Raw genomic sequence first — 15,078 nt, 5'->3', positions numbered from 1 at the left:
GTCCAAACTATGCTGAAATTAATGTTGCACATTTATGAATGATTGCCAACAGCACACTGCCTCACACGGGAATCCATATGTGTCTCACACGGGGCACCATATGTAGTGCTTCATGCTACGTTAATAAGGAGTTTTGGGTTAATTTGGCTATCAATAATAATTAATGATTACCAGTTACCAGTCCTTGAAGAAAAGGTGCTGATGGTTCCTTGGCTGATGAGCCAAGCAGGAGAAGATTCTAATTCCAATGTTGAACAGTGCTGTTCTTGCTGTGCAAAGTTTGATAAAAGACAGTAGGTGGAGGAAACTGGTCGCTCCTTTCCTTTGCAGGGATAGCAGCTTGGTGCTAATTTACTTCGTGTTCCTCGGATTGTGGAGTTAGCTAGCAAGCTTTGCATCACAGCTGCTGGTGCTAACTGATCTGGAATACTAGCAGGACCTTGTGTTGCTGCAGTGAGGAGAAGTTCTTTGGGCCTGCTGGAAATGTAGCTTGCAGCTCTCAGCAGCTGTTGGGCCCAGAAGAATCCAGGAGAAGTGAACTTGAGGGCAGGCAGCCCTGTGGGGAGAGAGGTGGAGAAGTGAGAGAACAAAGGAAGGAGCTGGAGTTTTGACTATCTGATCAGAGGGGGGTCTGTCATCCTGACCAACAGTAGCTCAAAGCTGAATTTGCAGCTAGGTGGGAAGAATGGGGAATTCTGGGAAACTGAGTTCAGTTCAGAGTCCATTTTGAAATCCAAAATGAACGACCTCATCTGTGGGTCCCAACAGCATTAAAGGGGCGCTACGTAGTTCTGGAGAAATTCAGACTCAGAAATTGAATATTTACAACATTAATAAGGTAATAATACAAACTGTTCCCATAAGTGAATAAACAAGCTGTTCTCAGAGGAAAATAAGGTCCCAGAACACTGTTTGAAGCTAGAAAGGTGGCAGGGTCCGCCACATATAAACAAAGTAAGAAAATATAAATTGTGTTGTAATTTAATGTCCTTAATGTCTGATGCTTAAATTATATTTATTCTAACAACAATTTAATAACCTTCTTATTTTTTTAAAATTCTTATTCTTGTTTTTAAATCGCATCTCAATAACAAATCTCATTTTCATTTATTCATCGTTTAACAGGATGTGCAGGGAAGTAGCAGGGTCATATTTTGAGCGGGAACACAGTTTGATTAATAAAAGTGGCCATCACTGATTTTACATGTTCAGATGCAGAGTGTGGAGGAGAACATCAAGCCTTCGCTCAGTCAGATCAAACTTACCATTGACAGGGAAAAAAAACTTTTTAAATTTAAAACCATGTTTGTCTCCGGAGCAGCAGAAACCATCTTATCTTCCTGAATTTGACTCTGACTTGGACCCTTGTTGCATCTCTCAACCTCATAATATCAACAAGTTGTGTAACAGATCATTCTGAGCTGTAAATGTAACCAGAGCTGATGTTTGCTGCCTCCTGCAGGCTGCACAACCCAGAGCTGCAGAAAGAAAACCTGCACAACTCATGACTTCCAGGCAGCTTTCAAACATGTCTGGAGCTCACTGCCACTTCATTTATGTTTCTGTTTTCATTCCTTCTATTGTCTTTATTCATTGTTTGCTTATTTTACAAATTCTCTCATATTTATATTGGAAGTTTTGACCTTTTCTGAAGGGAGAAACAGCAGAGAGAGATTCAGTTCTTCAATCAGCAACATTACATAAACCCAAACTGAGACGTCCACCTTAAATACAGAACGACTCGTCCTCTCACTGAACAGACGACTGACAGCAGAGTTCAACTGATGGAGACTGAAAACACACAGAATCACAATCATTGTGACTTTATTACATCAAAAGCAGAAAAAAAGTTACATTTACAGTATTTTGTATCATTTAATATATTTATTTCATTACAAACATTTCATATGTCATAAAAATGTGATTTTATTGTTTGTAAACTTTATTTCAAATTCTAGTCCAGATTATAAAGTTTTTGGATCTGAACAACAAAACATGCAGTTATTAATTGATTTGTTAATTAGTGCCCATCCTCACACACACACACACACACACACACACACACACACACACACACACACACACACAGTCACATTAACATGAAAAGGTCGACAATAGAAACACAAAGAAAACTGTCAAACTAAAGAAACAACAACAGAGAAATCAACATGTGTTTGTGAATAATGAGACAGCAGGAGGAGCAGCTGCAGCTTAACGGGTTGAATTCTGTGATTTTTAATTCAAACAACATGTTGACGACATTTTTATGTTGACAAATCATTTTCATACAGAGAGAGACAGTTTTATTTAAGGACGTCTTTCCAGAGATGAAACACTTCTTTAACTGCTCTGTTCCAGTGTCACACACACCTTCAGGGGGGATATCTTCAGTGGGAGTTCATCCAAAGTGTCAATTAATGGAAACACCCTCTCAGTGAAAGTGTGTTTGAAGGTGTGTAGGTGTGTGTTAGTATCAGGATCAGAGAACGACAGCTTTCCTCTGTTCCAGTCCAGATTCACTCTGATCCTCTGGAGCTTCTTCTGCACTACGAGATCAGTGGATGGAGCTGATGGTGACTGCACTGAGTATTTACCTTTGTATAACCCTATTACCCATAATCCAGACTGTGTGTCTCCCTTCCTCTGGACAGACTCTGCTAACACACCCAGAAACCAGACTGTACTGTCTCCAACCTCGACGTCCCAGCTGTGAGTCCCTGAGTTAAAGCCCTCAGAGCCCAGGACAGACCAGTAATAATCAAACCTCTCTGGATTATCAGGAAGCTGCTGTTCATCTCCTGGTCTCACACTGCTCAGATCTTCAGACAGGATGAGTTCTGAATGAGCAGTGTTTGGGTCCAGAACCACAGGAGCGTAAGAGACCATGTCCTTCATCTTGTTCCAGATGTTGAAGCTCAGGTTGCCCAGGTGTTTGGCCTGGTCTATCAGAGCTCCTGAGGGCAGCTGTGGATCCTCCAGCAGGGGGTGCTGCTGGACTCTTTCCACTGCAGCCTTGTAGTTGTGCAGGAATGAGACGTCTTCAGCTCTCAGCTCCTCCTCTGTGGCTCTGACTGTGTGTGAAAGAGCTGCTATCTCTCTGCTCAGAGCCTCCATCTTCTCCTTCATCACCTGACTCTTCTGCTCCTCTTCCTCCCTCAGTGCAGCCATCCTGGCCTCCTCTTCCTCTTCTAGAAACTGATGAAGCTTCTTAAACTGCTGCTTAATCTGCCTCTCTGTGTGTCGGGCCTGGACCTTCATGTGTTCTGCTGCCTGATCAAACTTCACTTTAACTTCTTCAAAAACCTTTAACTTCTTTTTTAAAGGCTCCAGAGTTTCCTGAAGTTTCTTCTTGTGTTGTTGTGCAGCTTCATTGATGGGTCTGACTGTGTGGTTGGTGTGTTGTTCTGAGTCTCTGCAGATGTGACACACCGGCTGCTGATGGTCCAGACAGAAGAGTTTGAGTTTCTCAGAGTGCAGACTGCAGAGACCCTCTGAAGCTCTCTGACCTCTCTCCTGTAAGAAGGTCTCACACAGGTTCTTTAACGCCAAGTTAGGAGGTGTTCTTTCCTTTGAAGATCTTCTCTTACAAACTGGACACTCACGTGTTTCTTTCTCTGTCCAGCAGCTCTGCAGACAGTCTTTACAGAAGTTGTGGCTACATGACAGGATGACAGGATCTTTAAAGATGTCAAGACAGACAGGACAGCAGAGATCCTCCTCTAATCTGGAAGCCATTTTGTCTGTGAGTGACACTGGGAACACAGCAGACAGTACAGTCAGTCACAGCTCCACTTCCTCCTTCACTTCACTGAAGTTTACTTTGAGTTCTGGTTCTGGTCGGACTCACCTTCAGTGTGTGGAGCGTCTGCAGTGTTGTAGTTTCCTCCTCCTCTCTCCTGTAGATGAACTCACTCAGAGGACGTTGTTAGTTCAGTCTGAAGGTGAATCTGATCGTCTGTTTGTGCTTCTTTACTAAAGACACACACACACACACACACACACACACACACACACACACACACACACACCAACAAACTGTTTCCTGGTTCGTCTCAGGTGAGTCAGGTGAGGGCGGAGCTTTGTCAGACCTCTGCTGAATGCTGTTGGTTCACATGTGACTCAGGAGAGTGTTTCAGTCCAAAGTACTGATTCACTGCTGGAGATGTAATCTGATACACTTGTTGTTGTTGTTGGAGGGGCTGTAGTCCATCAGAACCAGCGCCAGCACTTCCTGAACACTACCAATATACTAAAAATATAAATATTGATACATCAGTAATTATAATCCAATAACATTATGGACATTAATCTAAAATGTGTCACTCTGCATAATGTTCAGGCCTCATTTAAGTTTATTTTGATGATAAAGGTGAATACTGTTGTACTTTAACTGAACTCTCGTGCAACTGTTGATACATTTTGTATCATTTTATCTTTATTAATGCAAACATTGTGACAAAAATGTAATTTCAACCTCAGCTCATATAATATGTCTATAACACACTGTGTATATTACAGACAGCTGAAACTGTTGTACATATTATGAACCATTAAAACTGTCATTGCAGCATTAAATGTTATCAGGCGTTCATTCTGTGCTCCTGGATGAGTTTTTATAATCTATTTTACTATTTTTCACAAGATAGGACATTTTCCTGTATTTTGGCCCTGAGGCTGTTACAAACTATTTCCCATGTGTCCTGTAGGAGGCTTTGCCTCATAATAAAGCTTCACCCTCATGCAGCTGATAACAAACAGAAGAGTATCAGGGCCAAGGGTGAGGAAAAAGAAAATACTTAGTGGTCACTGTGTGTAACTACACCAAGAGGTTCCTGACCTCGTTAACCCCGTAATATACCAGCTGTGATTACAGGAGTACTCTGTAAAAATACTCCATTACAAACAAAAGTAATACAGTCAATATTTTACTTCACCCTCATGCAACTGTTGAAGAAAAAAATACTCAGACCTGATATTAACCACCACATATTCATTCATTTTCAGGATTTTAACCCTTTAAATACCAGTTTGTTTACATGATGCCACTATTTTTTTAAAGGTAAAAAATCAAAACACAAAAATGTTATTTTCCATATACTTTTAAAAAGGAACGTGGACTAAATGTGGTCTTTTATCTATGAAATAGGACCAGGGGTGAGAAAAAAATGAGAGGAGGAAGTTTTTTTATTTCCATTATGCACTTCAAGAAAAAAGTCGAAATGTGGAGATTAAAGTCGACCTTTGAGACGACACCAAACAAAATGCCTCGTGTAGATGAACTGGTGACACTGTTGTTCATAATCAGCTTTAGTAACAAAGACATTATCTCTCTTTTAGCTCATAAACACCGTGTAGTTGTGACAACTACACGGTGTTTATGAGCTAAAATGGACTTTCGAAGCTTTGAGGACTTTGAAGAGATTGTGTTGAAAACTGTCTGTTCAGAAGTAAAAAACACACAAGCTTGGAGGAGGTGGCTGCACCAAACTGTATTCAACTTTATTTATTGACTCTTTTCTAGAAAAAGAAACTCCCTCCTCTCATTTCTTTCTCACCACTGACCCTGATACTTTTCCGTAGATGAAAGACCACATTTAATACAAAAAAAAATGTTTCATGTCAAAAACTGCCATAAAAATACTACATATCAAGTATCTGGAAAATATTTGATGGTTATTATCAGGACTGATGTTGGTTGAAAAATGTAACACAGTAAAGGTTGAAAATATTAATATCTATATATATATATTTTTTGGCAGTTTTTGACATGGAACATTTTCACCGAATGTGTGAGTATTTCTATATTTTATTAAATATTTTATCTTTTTAAAAATTTTTTACCAGTTGCATGAGTGTTAAGTAAAATGTAGAATACGTTACTTTTACTTGTAATGGAGTATTTTTTAAATCCTTCGATGTCACTTAATACTTGAAAGTGACACGACAGCTGCTGCTGGGTGAGCAAACCATTCACACAGATGTGAACTGATGTGGTGACTGACTGACATACAGAACATTGCTATTAGTAGAACGACATCACAAACATATGAAGGCTTGACCACAACCACTTCCTGTTTGACTGTGTATGGGGATTTCAACTGAAATAAGCAGCAGCGGCACAGCGACATGGTGAATCTGTGCTGGATTAAACTCTGATACACTCCTGTGTTCACTGTTTCAGCAGCCCATGCTTTAATCTGCACAGAACGAAGGACATTAACAGTTTCTTAACAAATCTTTCTCAGCTTCACAAAAATTTAAGTTTTCAGAGCTCAGCATGAGCTATTACGAAGCTTAGAAACGACTGTGATTGGCTGGAGGTACTGCATCACACCAAGAGGAAGCTCAGAGCAGTTTGTTGAAAGACTTGATCAAGGAAAAGACAGAAGTACACTGCAGAGGAAGGACATCAGAGGAACTGAAGAGGTAAACCTGTGGTGACTTACAAAGAACTTATACATTTAATATCTGCTGATTTGAGGTTTACGCCCTCTGAAACATTTAGTGAAGTTGATCTTGTGTTTCTCTTTCAGTCCTGTATTGATCCGTGAACATGGAGAAACAGATTACCTTCTGGCTCGGCGCGGTTCTGCTGTGGGCGGCCCTGGACTGTTCTCAAGCCCGACAAGTTATACCGTCTTACTTCGAGGTTGGCGGTAACCTTGAGCTGAGGCCTACTGTGACTGAGACCATCACCAACATCCTGTGGAAATACAACGGGAACCTGCTGGCTGAATGGGTGAAGGATGAGGTTGAGTTGACTTATTACGACAAATATAAAGGTCGCACAACCCTGGACCCAGTCTCTGGACGTCTGGAAGTCAGAAACATGAACAAAGGTGATCAGGGTTTGTACACTGTGGAAATCAACAACAGGGTCCATGATCAGAGCTACACTGTTAAAGTGATCACCAAAGTGCCGAAGCCTTCAGTTGAGCTCAGAACACTGACATGTAACCCTGATTCAGAGAAATGTTTGCTGAGCTGTGATGGCAAAGAACCTGAGAGTCTGACAGAGGCTGAACCGATCGAGTACAGCTGGAAGATGGGAGACAAAGACTGGAAGAAGATGACGAAGGACATAACCATCACCAGTGCTGAGACAAGACATGACAAAACAATCACCTGTCGGATGAAGAACCCAGTCAGTCAGGAAGAAAGTGAACCAGTGAACAACCCGGTGTACAAAGAGCCTGTGAGTGGTGGCTTTAATGTAAAACCTGACATTTGGAAAGTCCACTTAAGGGTCTCGCTACATGTTGTCTTCTGGGTGTTGTCTGTTGGATGCGTACTGTGGATAAACAGAAGCAACACCAGGAAACTGATCTGTCGACGTCAAAACAAAAATGGCTGAACCACCTGATGTACTCGTGAAGATTAAAGGAAGTCGGCAGTCGAAGTGCTGCTTCGGGTGGAAGAGGGTAAAATATGAAGGCAAGCTTTTTTTTTTATTGCATTTCAAATGGCTTCATTTATATTTAACTGCTAATTAAAAAGTGTTGATATCCAGGCCTGCCCACCTCCTATTCTATTAACATGTTGTGGTTTGTATGGTGTATGGTGCTTTTTAGCTTGTTCTCATCTCAGCTGCTGGAGTTTTAAAGGTCATTGATAAGTAATGATCAGTACTGTCTGATCAGTTATACCCTGCAGGATGTCTTCCTATAGTCTGATCATGGGCTGGGTCGCTCTGCCAACAATATATCTGAGGAACTGATGGAGGGAAGTAGATGGGTGGATGAACATATGATGAAGCAGTCGCTCTGAGAACATTTATTACATTTCTTTGTTTGAATCATCAATGTTTGTATCCCGCATCAAATAATATGTTATTGTCTGTAAATGGTATGAACTGAACAGATGTCATCTGATGTGCTTCTGTGACGAGTAAAGACAATAAAAAGGTTGAAGTGACGACTTGATTTGCACGTTCAACACTGACTTCAGCCCGTCTCACAGCATGTTAACCACCGGTCAGAGACTCGATGAAGTCAGTTTCAGGTTGGATGTTCAACAGATATTCGCTCTGGATCCATGTAACATATCTATTATAATTGTTAATGTGTATTTAATTGATATAACAGAAATATTAGAATATAGAAATGATAGTTTTTTCAATAGCTTCCTTGTCATGTGACATTTCTGCATTGATTTTGAGTCGATGGGTCACATGACCTGGAAGCTATTGACAAAAAAATGCAGATTTTTCATTAAAAACATGAACATAAAATATGAAGAGGACTGATGAAAAGATGAGAAGACTAACCCTTTGTACTAACAGAACCTGGCTGAACATAAAAGAGATCAGATATGAGGTGATTAAAAAAGTTAGTCTTATATGTAAGGTGAATAAAATCAGTATCATCTATAAAAGTCACATATAGACTATTAAATCCTGGATGGAGGATGAAAAACTGAGTGCAGTTAATACTGTATGTTATTAATGCCATTAATTCGACTGTCGCTGTGGTGAACTAGACTTTGTCACGGTGAACTTGAGTATTTCATTGTTATTTTACTTTATATTGTACTATTTTTTACTATGTAGATTCAGATTAATACAACCAAAATACAACCAACGAGTGAAGTAAGATGTGTGGATAAAGTACTTCATTGATCCCTTAATGAAATTCACAAACTACCAGTTTACTCAAAGAAAATATTTTTATTTTCCTATTTTATTTGCATTAAAGTTGAACTGTGAAGTTTTGTAGAAGAAATTCAAGCTCAGAATTTTCATATTTACAATATTATTATTATATTATTTACAATATTATTTTTTAATTGCTTTTTAGGTTTTGAACTGCACTGTAACTTTTATTTTATTTTAGCATACTTTCCTATTTCTTAACTTGTTTTAGTGTTTTGTTTTAATGGGTTTTTTTTGTTGTTTTTTTGTTTTTAAATGCTTTTACTGTAATTGTATGGGCCTTTCGAGTCATGAAACGAAGAGAGTTTGTTCATTTAGTTTGTTTAAAATCAGCCAATGAGGATCTTTGTCTTCTGATTGAAATGATATGTTGGTAGAACATGAGGAGAGTCTGGAGGTGGAGAACTGAAGTGGTTTTAATTATCTGCTCACATGAAAACACTTTATTATAACGACCTCATTATCTCATTTACTCACCAACGTTACGTCCTGAATGTTTGACGCTTAAATTATTTTTATTCTAACAACAAGTTAATTACCTTCTTATCTAGATTAGTTTTTTTCAATCACATCTCAATGACAAATCTCATTTTCATGACTTCATAATTTCTTCATCATTTAACAGGATGTGCAGGGAAGTTTGGTCATTTTTTGAGCTGGAACACAGGTTGAATAAAAACAATTAAAATTCAATAAAAGTGTCCGTTACTCATTTTACATGTTCAGATGCAGAGTGTGGAGGAGAACATCAAGCCTTTGCTCAGTCACATCAAACTTACAATTGACAGAGAAAACTGGAATGCAGGGCAGTAACAGTCAGAGGATTGTCTCTTAAAGTGGACTCGGGCTGAAACACGTGGTAGTGACAGCTAAAGTACAAAACTTCTGTTTCACAGGGCTGGTAGCACGCTGTGGCTCCATCTCCAGCCCTACTTCATACTCAGGCTGAAATGCAAGGCGGTAACAGCCACATAAAAACTTATTTGTAACACAGGGCCGGTGGCATGCTGTGATTAATACGAGGTGCACTTACATTGTCATCAAATTATGACAGCTTGACTACAATGCAACAAATAAGGGATATTCAAATGCTGAACTGAAATTCTTACAGTTTCTACAGAGCACTTTCAACTTGAATTGATAGCAGCAATAGGAAATGGCTCAAAGTTGCAGTTAATAACCTAAAAGATTTTGGTTAATGAAATGGGTTATAAAATATAAACTTTATAAATCTATTCTCACCTCAATGCAATTGTTTCTAAGTACAAATCAACGTCTACTCCTGTAGTAGACTAGTGGGGCTAAATGTAAAGACCTTTGGCTAAAGGGTTCAAGATGTGAATCTCAAATTTTACCACTGTCCAAATTATGCTGAAATAAATGTTGCACATTTATGAATGATTACCAACAGTACACTGCCTCACATGGGAATCCATATGTGTCTCACACGGGGCACCATATGTAGTGCTTCATGCTACGTTAATAAGGAGTTTTGGGTTAAATTTGGCTATCAATAATAATTAATGATTACCAGTTACCAGTCCTTGAAGAAAAGGTGCTGATGGTTCCTTGGCTGATGAGCCAAGCAGGAGAAGGTTCTAATTCCAACGTTGAACAGTGCTGTTCTTGCTGTGCAAAGTTTGATAAAAGACAGTAGGTGGAGGAAACTCGTCGCTCCTTTCCTTTGCAGGGATAGCAGCTCGGTGCTAATTTACTTCGTGTTCCTCGGATTGTGGAGTTAACTGGCAAGAATTGCATCACAGCTGCTGGTGCTAACTGATCTGGAATACTAGCAGGACCTTGTGTTGCTGCAGTGAGGAGAAGTTCTTTGGGCCTCCTGGAAATGTAGCTTGCGGCTCTCAGCAGCTGTTGGGCCCAGAAGAATCCAGGAGAAGAGGACTTGAGGGCAGGCAGCCCCGTGGGGAGAGAGGTGGAGAAGTGAGAGAACAAAGGAAGGAGCTGGAGTTTTGACTATCTGATCAGAGGGGGGTCTGTCATCCTGACCAACAGTAGCTCAAAGCTGAATTTGCAGCTAGGTGGGAAGAATGGGGAATTCTGGGAGACTGAGTTCAGTTCAGAGTCCATTTTGAAATCCACAATGAACGACCTCATCTGTGGGTCCTAGCAGCATTAAAGGGGCGCTACGTAGTTTTGGAGAAATTCAGACTCAGAAATTGAATATTTACAATATTAATGAGGAAATAATACAAACTGTTCCCATAAGTGAATAAACAAGCTGTTCTCAGTGGAAAATAAGGTCCCAGAACCCTGTTTGAAACTAGAAAGGTGGCAGGGTCTGCCACATATAAACAAAGTAAGAAAGTATAAATCATGTTGTACTTTAATTTCCTTAATGTCTGATGCTTAAATTATTCTTATTCTAACAATAATTTAATAACCTTCTTATCTTTTTTTCCTACTCTTATTTTTAAATCACATCTCAATAACAAATCTCATTGTCATTTACTCATTATTTAACAGGATGTACAGGGAAGTAGCAGGGTCATTTTTTGAGCGGGAACACAGTTTGAATAATAAAAGTGGCCATCACTGATTTTACATGTTCAGAGTGAGTGTGGAGGAGAACATCAAGCCTTCGCTCAGTCAGATCAAACTTACCATTGACAGGGAAAAAAAACTTTTTAAATTTAAAACCATGTTTGTCTCCGGAGCAGCAGAAACCATCTCATCTTCCTGAATTTGACTCTGACTTGGATCCTTGTTGCATCTCTCAACCTCAAAATATCAACAAGTTGTGTAACAGATAATTCTGAGCTGTAAATGTAACCAGAGCTGATGTTTGCTGCCTCCTGCAGGCTGCACAACCCAGAGCTGCAGAAAGAAAACCTGCACAACTCATCACATCCAGGCAGCTTTCAAACATGTCTGGAGCTCACTGCCACTTCATTTATGTTTCTGTTTTCATCTCTTCTATTGTCTTTATTCATTGTTTGCTCATTTTACATATTCTATCATGTTTATATTTGAAGTTTTGACCTTTTCTGAAGGGAGAAACAGCAGAGAGATTCAGTTCTTCAATCAGCAACATTACATAAACCCAAACTGAGACGTCCACCTTAAATACAGAACGACTCGTCCTCTCACTGAACAGACGACTGACAGCAGAGTTCAACTGATGGAGATTGAAAACACGCAGAATCACAATCATTGTGACTTTATTACATCAAAAGCAGAAAAAAAGGTACATTTACAGTCTTTTGGATCATTTAATATATTTATTTAATTACAAACATTTCATATATGTCATAAAAATGTGATTTTATTGTTTGAAAACTTTATTTCAAATTCTAGTCCAGATTATGAAGTTTTTGGATCTGAACAACAAAACATGCAGTTATTACTTGATTTGTTTATTTGTGCCCATCCTCACACACACACACACACACACACACACACACACACACACACACACACACACACAGTCACATTAACATGAAAAGGTCGACAATAGAAACACAGAGCAAACTGTCAAACTAAAGAAACAACAACAGAGAAATCAACATGTGTTTGTGAATAATGAGACAGCAGGAGGAGCAGCTGCAGCTTAACGGGTTGAATTCTGTGATTTTTAATTTAAACAACATGTTGACGACATTTTTATGTTGACAAATCATTTTCATACAGAGAGAGACAGTTTTATTTAAGGACGTCTTTCCAGAGATGAAACACTTCTTTAACTGCTCTGTTCCAGTGTCACACACACCTTCAGGGGTGATATCTTCAGTTTATCCACAGTGTTAATGTATGGAAACATCCTCTCAGTGAAAGTGTGTGTGAAGGTGTGTAGGTGTGTGTTAGTATCAGGATCAGAGAACGACAGCTTTCCTCTGTTCCAGTCCAGATTCACTCTGATCCTCTGGAGCTTCTTCTGCACTACGAGACCAGTGAGAGCTGATGGTGACTGTACTGAGTATTTACCATTGTGTAACGCTATTATCCAGAATCCAGACAGTGTGTCTCCCTTCCTCTGGACAGACTCTGCTAACACACCCAGGATCCAGAATGTACAGTCTCCAACCTCGACGTCCCAGCTGTGAGTCCCTGAGTTAAAGCCCTCAGAGCCCAGGACAGACCTGTAACAATCAAACCTCTCTGGATTATCAGGAAGCTGCTGTTCATCTCCTGGTCTCACACTGCTCAGATCTTCAGACAGGATGAGGACTGGATGAGCAGTGTTTGGGTCCAGAACCACAGGAGTGTAGGAGACCATGTCCTTCATCTTGTTCCAGATGTTGAAGCTCAGGTTGCCCAGGTGTTTGGCCTGGTCTATCAGAGCTCCTGAGGGCAGCTGTGGATCCTCCAGCAGGGGGCGCTGCTGGGCTCTTTCCACTGCAGCCTTGTAGTTGTGCAGGAATGAGACGTCTTCAGCTCTCAGCTCCTCCTCTGTGGCTCTGACTGTGTGTGAAAGAGCTGCTATCTCTCTGCTCAGAGCCTCCATCTTCTCCTTCATCATCTGACTCTTCTGCTCCTCTTCCTCCCTCAGTGCAGCCATCCTGGCCTCCTCTTCCTCTTCTAGAAACTGGTGAAGCTTCTTAAACTGCTGCTTAATCTGCCTCTCTGTGTGTCGGGCCTGGACCTTCATGTGTTCTGCTGTCTGATCAAACTTCACTTTAACTTCTTCATAAACCTTTAATTTCTCCTTTAAAGGCTCCAGAGTTTCCTGAAGTTTCTTCTTGTGTTGTCGTGCAGCTTCATCGATGGGTCTGAATCTGTGGTAGATGTGTTGTTCTGAGTCTCTGCAGATGTGACACACCGGCTGCTGATGGTCCAGACAGAAGAGTTTGAGTTTCTCAGAGTGCAGACTGCAGAGATCCTCTGAAGCTCTCTGATCTCTCTCCTGTAAGAAGGTCTCACACAGGTTCTTTAACGCCAGGTTTACAGGTGGATGTTCCTTTGAAGATCTTCTCTTACAAACTGGACAATCTCTGGTTTCTTTCTCTGTCCAGCAGCTCTGCAGACAGTCTTTACAGAAGCTGTGGCTACATGACAGAAGGACAGGATCTTTAAAGATGTCAAGGCAGACAGGACAGCAGAGATCCTCCTCTAATCTGGAAGCCATTTTGTCTGTGAGTGACGCTGGGAACACAGCAGACAGTACAGTCAGTCACAGCTCCACTTCCTCCTTCACTTCACTGAAGTTTACTTTGAGTTCTGGTTCTAGTCGGACTCACCTTCAGTGTGTGGAGCGTCTGCAGTGTTGTAGTTTCCTCCTCCTCTCTCCTGTAGATGAACTCACTCGGAGGACGTTGTTAGTTCAGTCTGAAGGTGAATCTGATCGTCTGTTTGTGCTTCTTTACTAAAGAGACACACACACACACCGACAAACTGTTTCCTGGTTTGTCTCAGGTGAGTCAGGTGAGGACGAAGCTTTGTCAGACCTCTGCTGAATGCTGATTGGTTCACATGTGACTCAGGGGAGTGTTTCAGTCCAAAGTACTGATTCACTGCTGGACATGTAATCTGATACACTTGCTGTTGTTGTTGGAGGGGCTGTAGTCCATCAGAACCAGTGCCAGCACTTCCTGAACTCTACCAATATACTAAAAATATAAATATTGATACATCAGTAATTATAATCCAATAACATTATGTACATTAATCTAAAATGTGTCACTCTGCATAATGTTCAGGCCTCATTTAAGTTTATTTTGATGATAAAGGTGAATACTGCTTTAACTGAACCCTCGTGCAACTGTTGATACATTTTGTATCATTTTGTCTTTATTAATGCAAACATTGTGACAAAAATGTAATTTCAACCTCAGCTCATATAATATGTCTATAACACACTGTGTATATTACAGACAGCTGAAACTGTTGTACATATTATGAACCATTAAAACTGTCATTGCAGCATTAAATGTTATCAGGCTTTCATTCTGTGCTCCTGGATGAGTTTTTATAATCTTTTTTTTAACTATTTTTCACAAGATAGGACAATTTTCCTGTATTTTGGCCCCGAGGCTGTTACAAACTATTTCCCATGTGTCCTGTAGGAGGCTTTGCCTCATAATAAAGCTTCAGCCTCATGCAGCTGATAACAAACAGAAGAGTATCAGGGCCAGGGGTGAGGGAAAAATAAAATACTTAGTGGTCACTGTGTGTAACTACACCAAGAGGTTCCTGACCTCGTTAACCCCGTAATATACCAGCTGTGATTACAGGAGTACTCTGTAAAAATACTCCATTACAAACACAAGTAATGAAGTCAACATTTTACTTCACACTCAGGCAACTGATGAAGAAAAAAAGACTCAGACCTGATATTAACCACCACATATTCATTCATTTTCAGGATTTTAACCCTTTAAACACCAGTTTGTTTACATGATGCCACTGTTTTTTTAAATGTAAAAAATCAAAACACAAAAATGTTATTTTCCATATACTTTTAAAAAGGAACGTGG

General features: G+C 40.1%; 3 protein-coding genes across 3 annotated transcripts; 1 reads left to right on the top strand and 2 right to left on the bottom strand.

Annotated features, from left to right (window-relative positions):
- Positions 1-2,205: 2,205 nt before the first annotated feature.
- On the bottom strand, positions 2,206-3,972 carry LOC141009027 (E3 ubiquitin-protein ligase TRIM39-like). Its single transcript, XM_073481429.1, has 2 exons — positions 3,848-3,972; positions 2,206-3,752 (listed from the first exon to the last, which is right to left on the bottom strand). Exon 2 carries the CDS (start codon positions 3,733-3,735, stop codon positions 2,341-2,343), a length of 1,395 nt encoding a protein of 464 aa, XP_073337530.1. The 5' UTR covers positions 3,736-3,752; positions 3,848-3,972; the 3' UTR covers positions 2,206-2,340.
- Positions 3,973-6,407: 2,435 nt separating this feature from the next.
- Positions 6,408-9,463, top strand: LOC141009074 (CD48 antigen-like). The gene is made up of 3 exons (XM_073481483.1): positions 6,408-6,426; positions 6,534-7,195; positions 9,377-9,463. The coding sequence occupies exons 2-3, from the start codon at positions 6,554-6,556 to the stop codon at positions 9,461-9,463; spliced, it is 729 nt and encodes a 242-aa protein (XP_073337584.1). The 5' UTR covers positions 6,408-6,426; positions 6,534-6,553.
- A 2,346-nt stretch (positions 9,464-11,809) lies between these two features.
- On the bottom strand, positions 11,810-13,973 carry LOC141009029 (nuclear factor 7, ovary-like). Its single transcript, XM_073481430.1, has 2 exons — positions 13,843-13,973; positions 11,810-13,747 (listed from the first exon to the last, which is right to left on the bottom strand). The coding sequence occupies exon 2, from the start codon at positions 13,728-13,730 to the stop codon at positions 12,345-12,347; it is 1,386 nt and encodes a 461-aa protein (XP_073337531.1). The 5' UTR covers positions 13,731-13,747; positions 13,843-13,973; the 3' UTR covers positions 11,810-12,344.
- Positions 13,974-15,078: the final 1,105 nt, after the last annotated feature.

This window comes from Pagrus major, chromosome 15 (genome assembly GCF_040436345.1).
Source record: "Pagrus major chromosome 15, Pma_NU_1.0".
Taxonomy (NCBI): Eukaryota; Metazoa; Chordata; class Actinopteri; order Spariformes; family Sparidae; genus Pagrus; species Pagrus major.
Note: the sequence above shows the minus strand (reverse complement) of the source record. Positions and strands in the feature narration are given on the sequence as shown.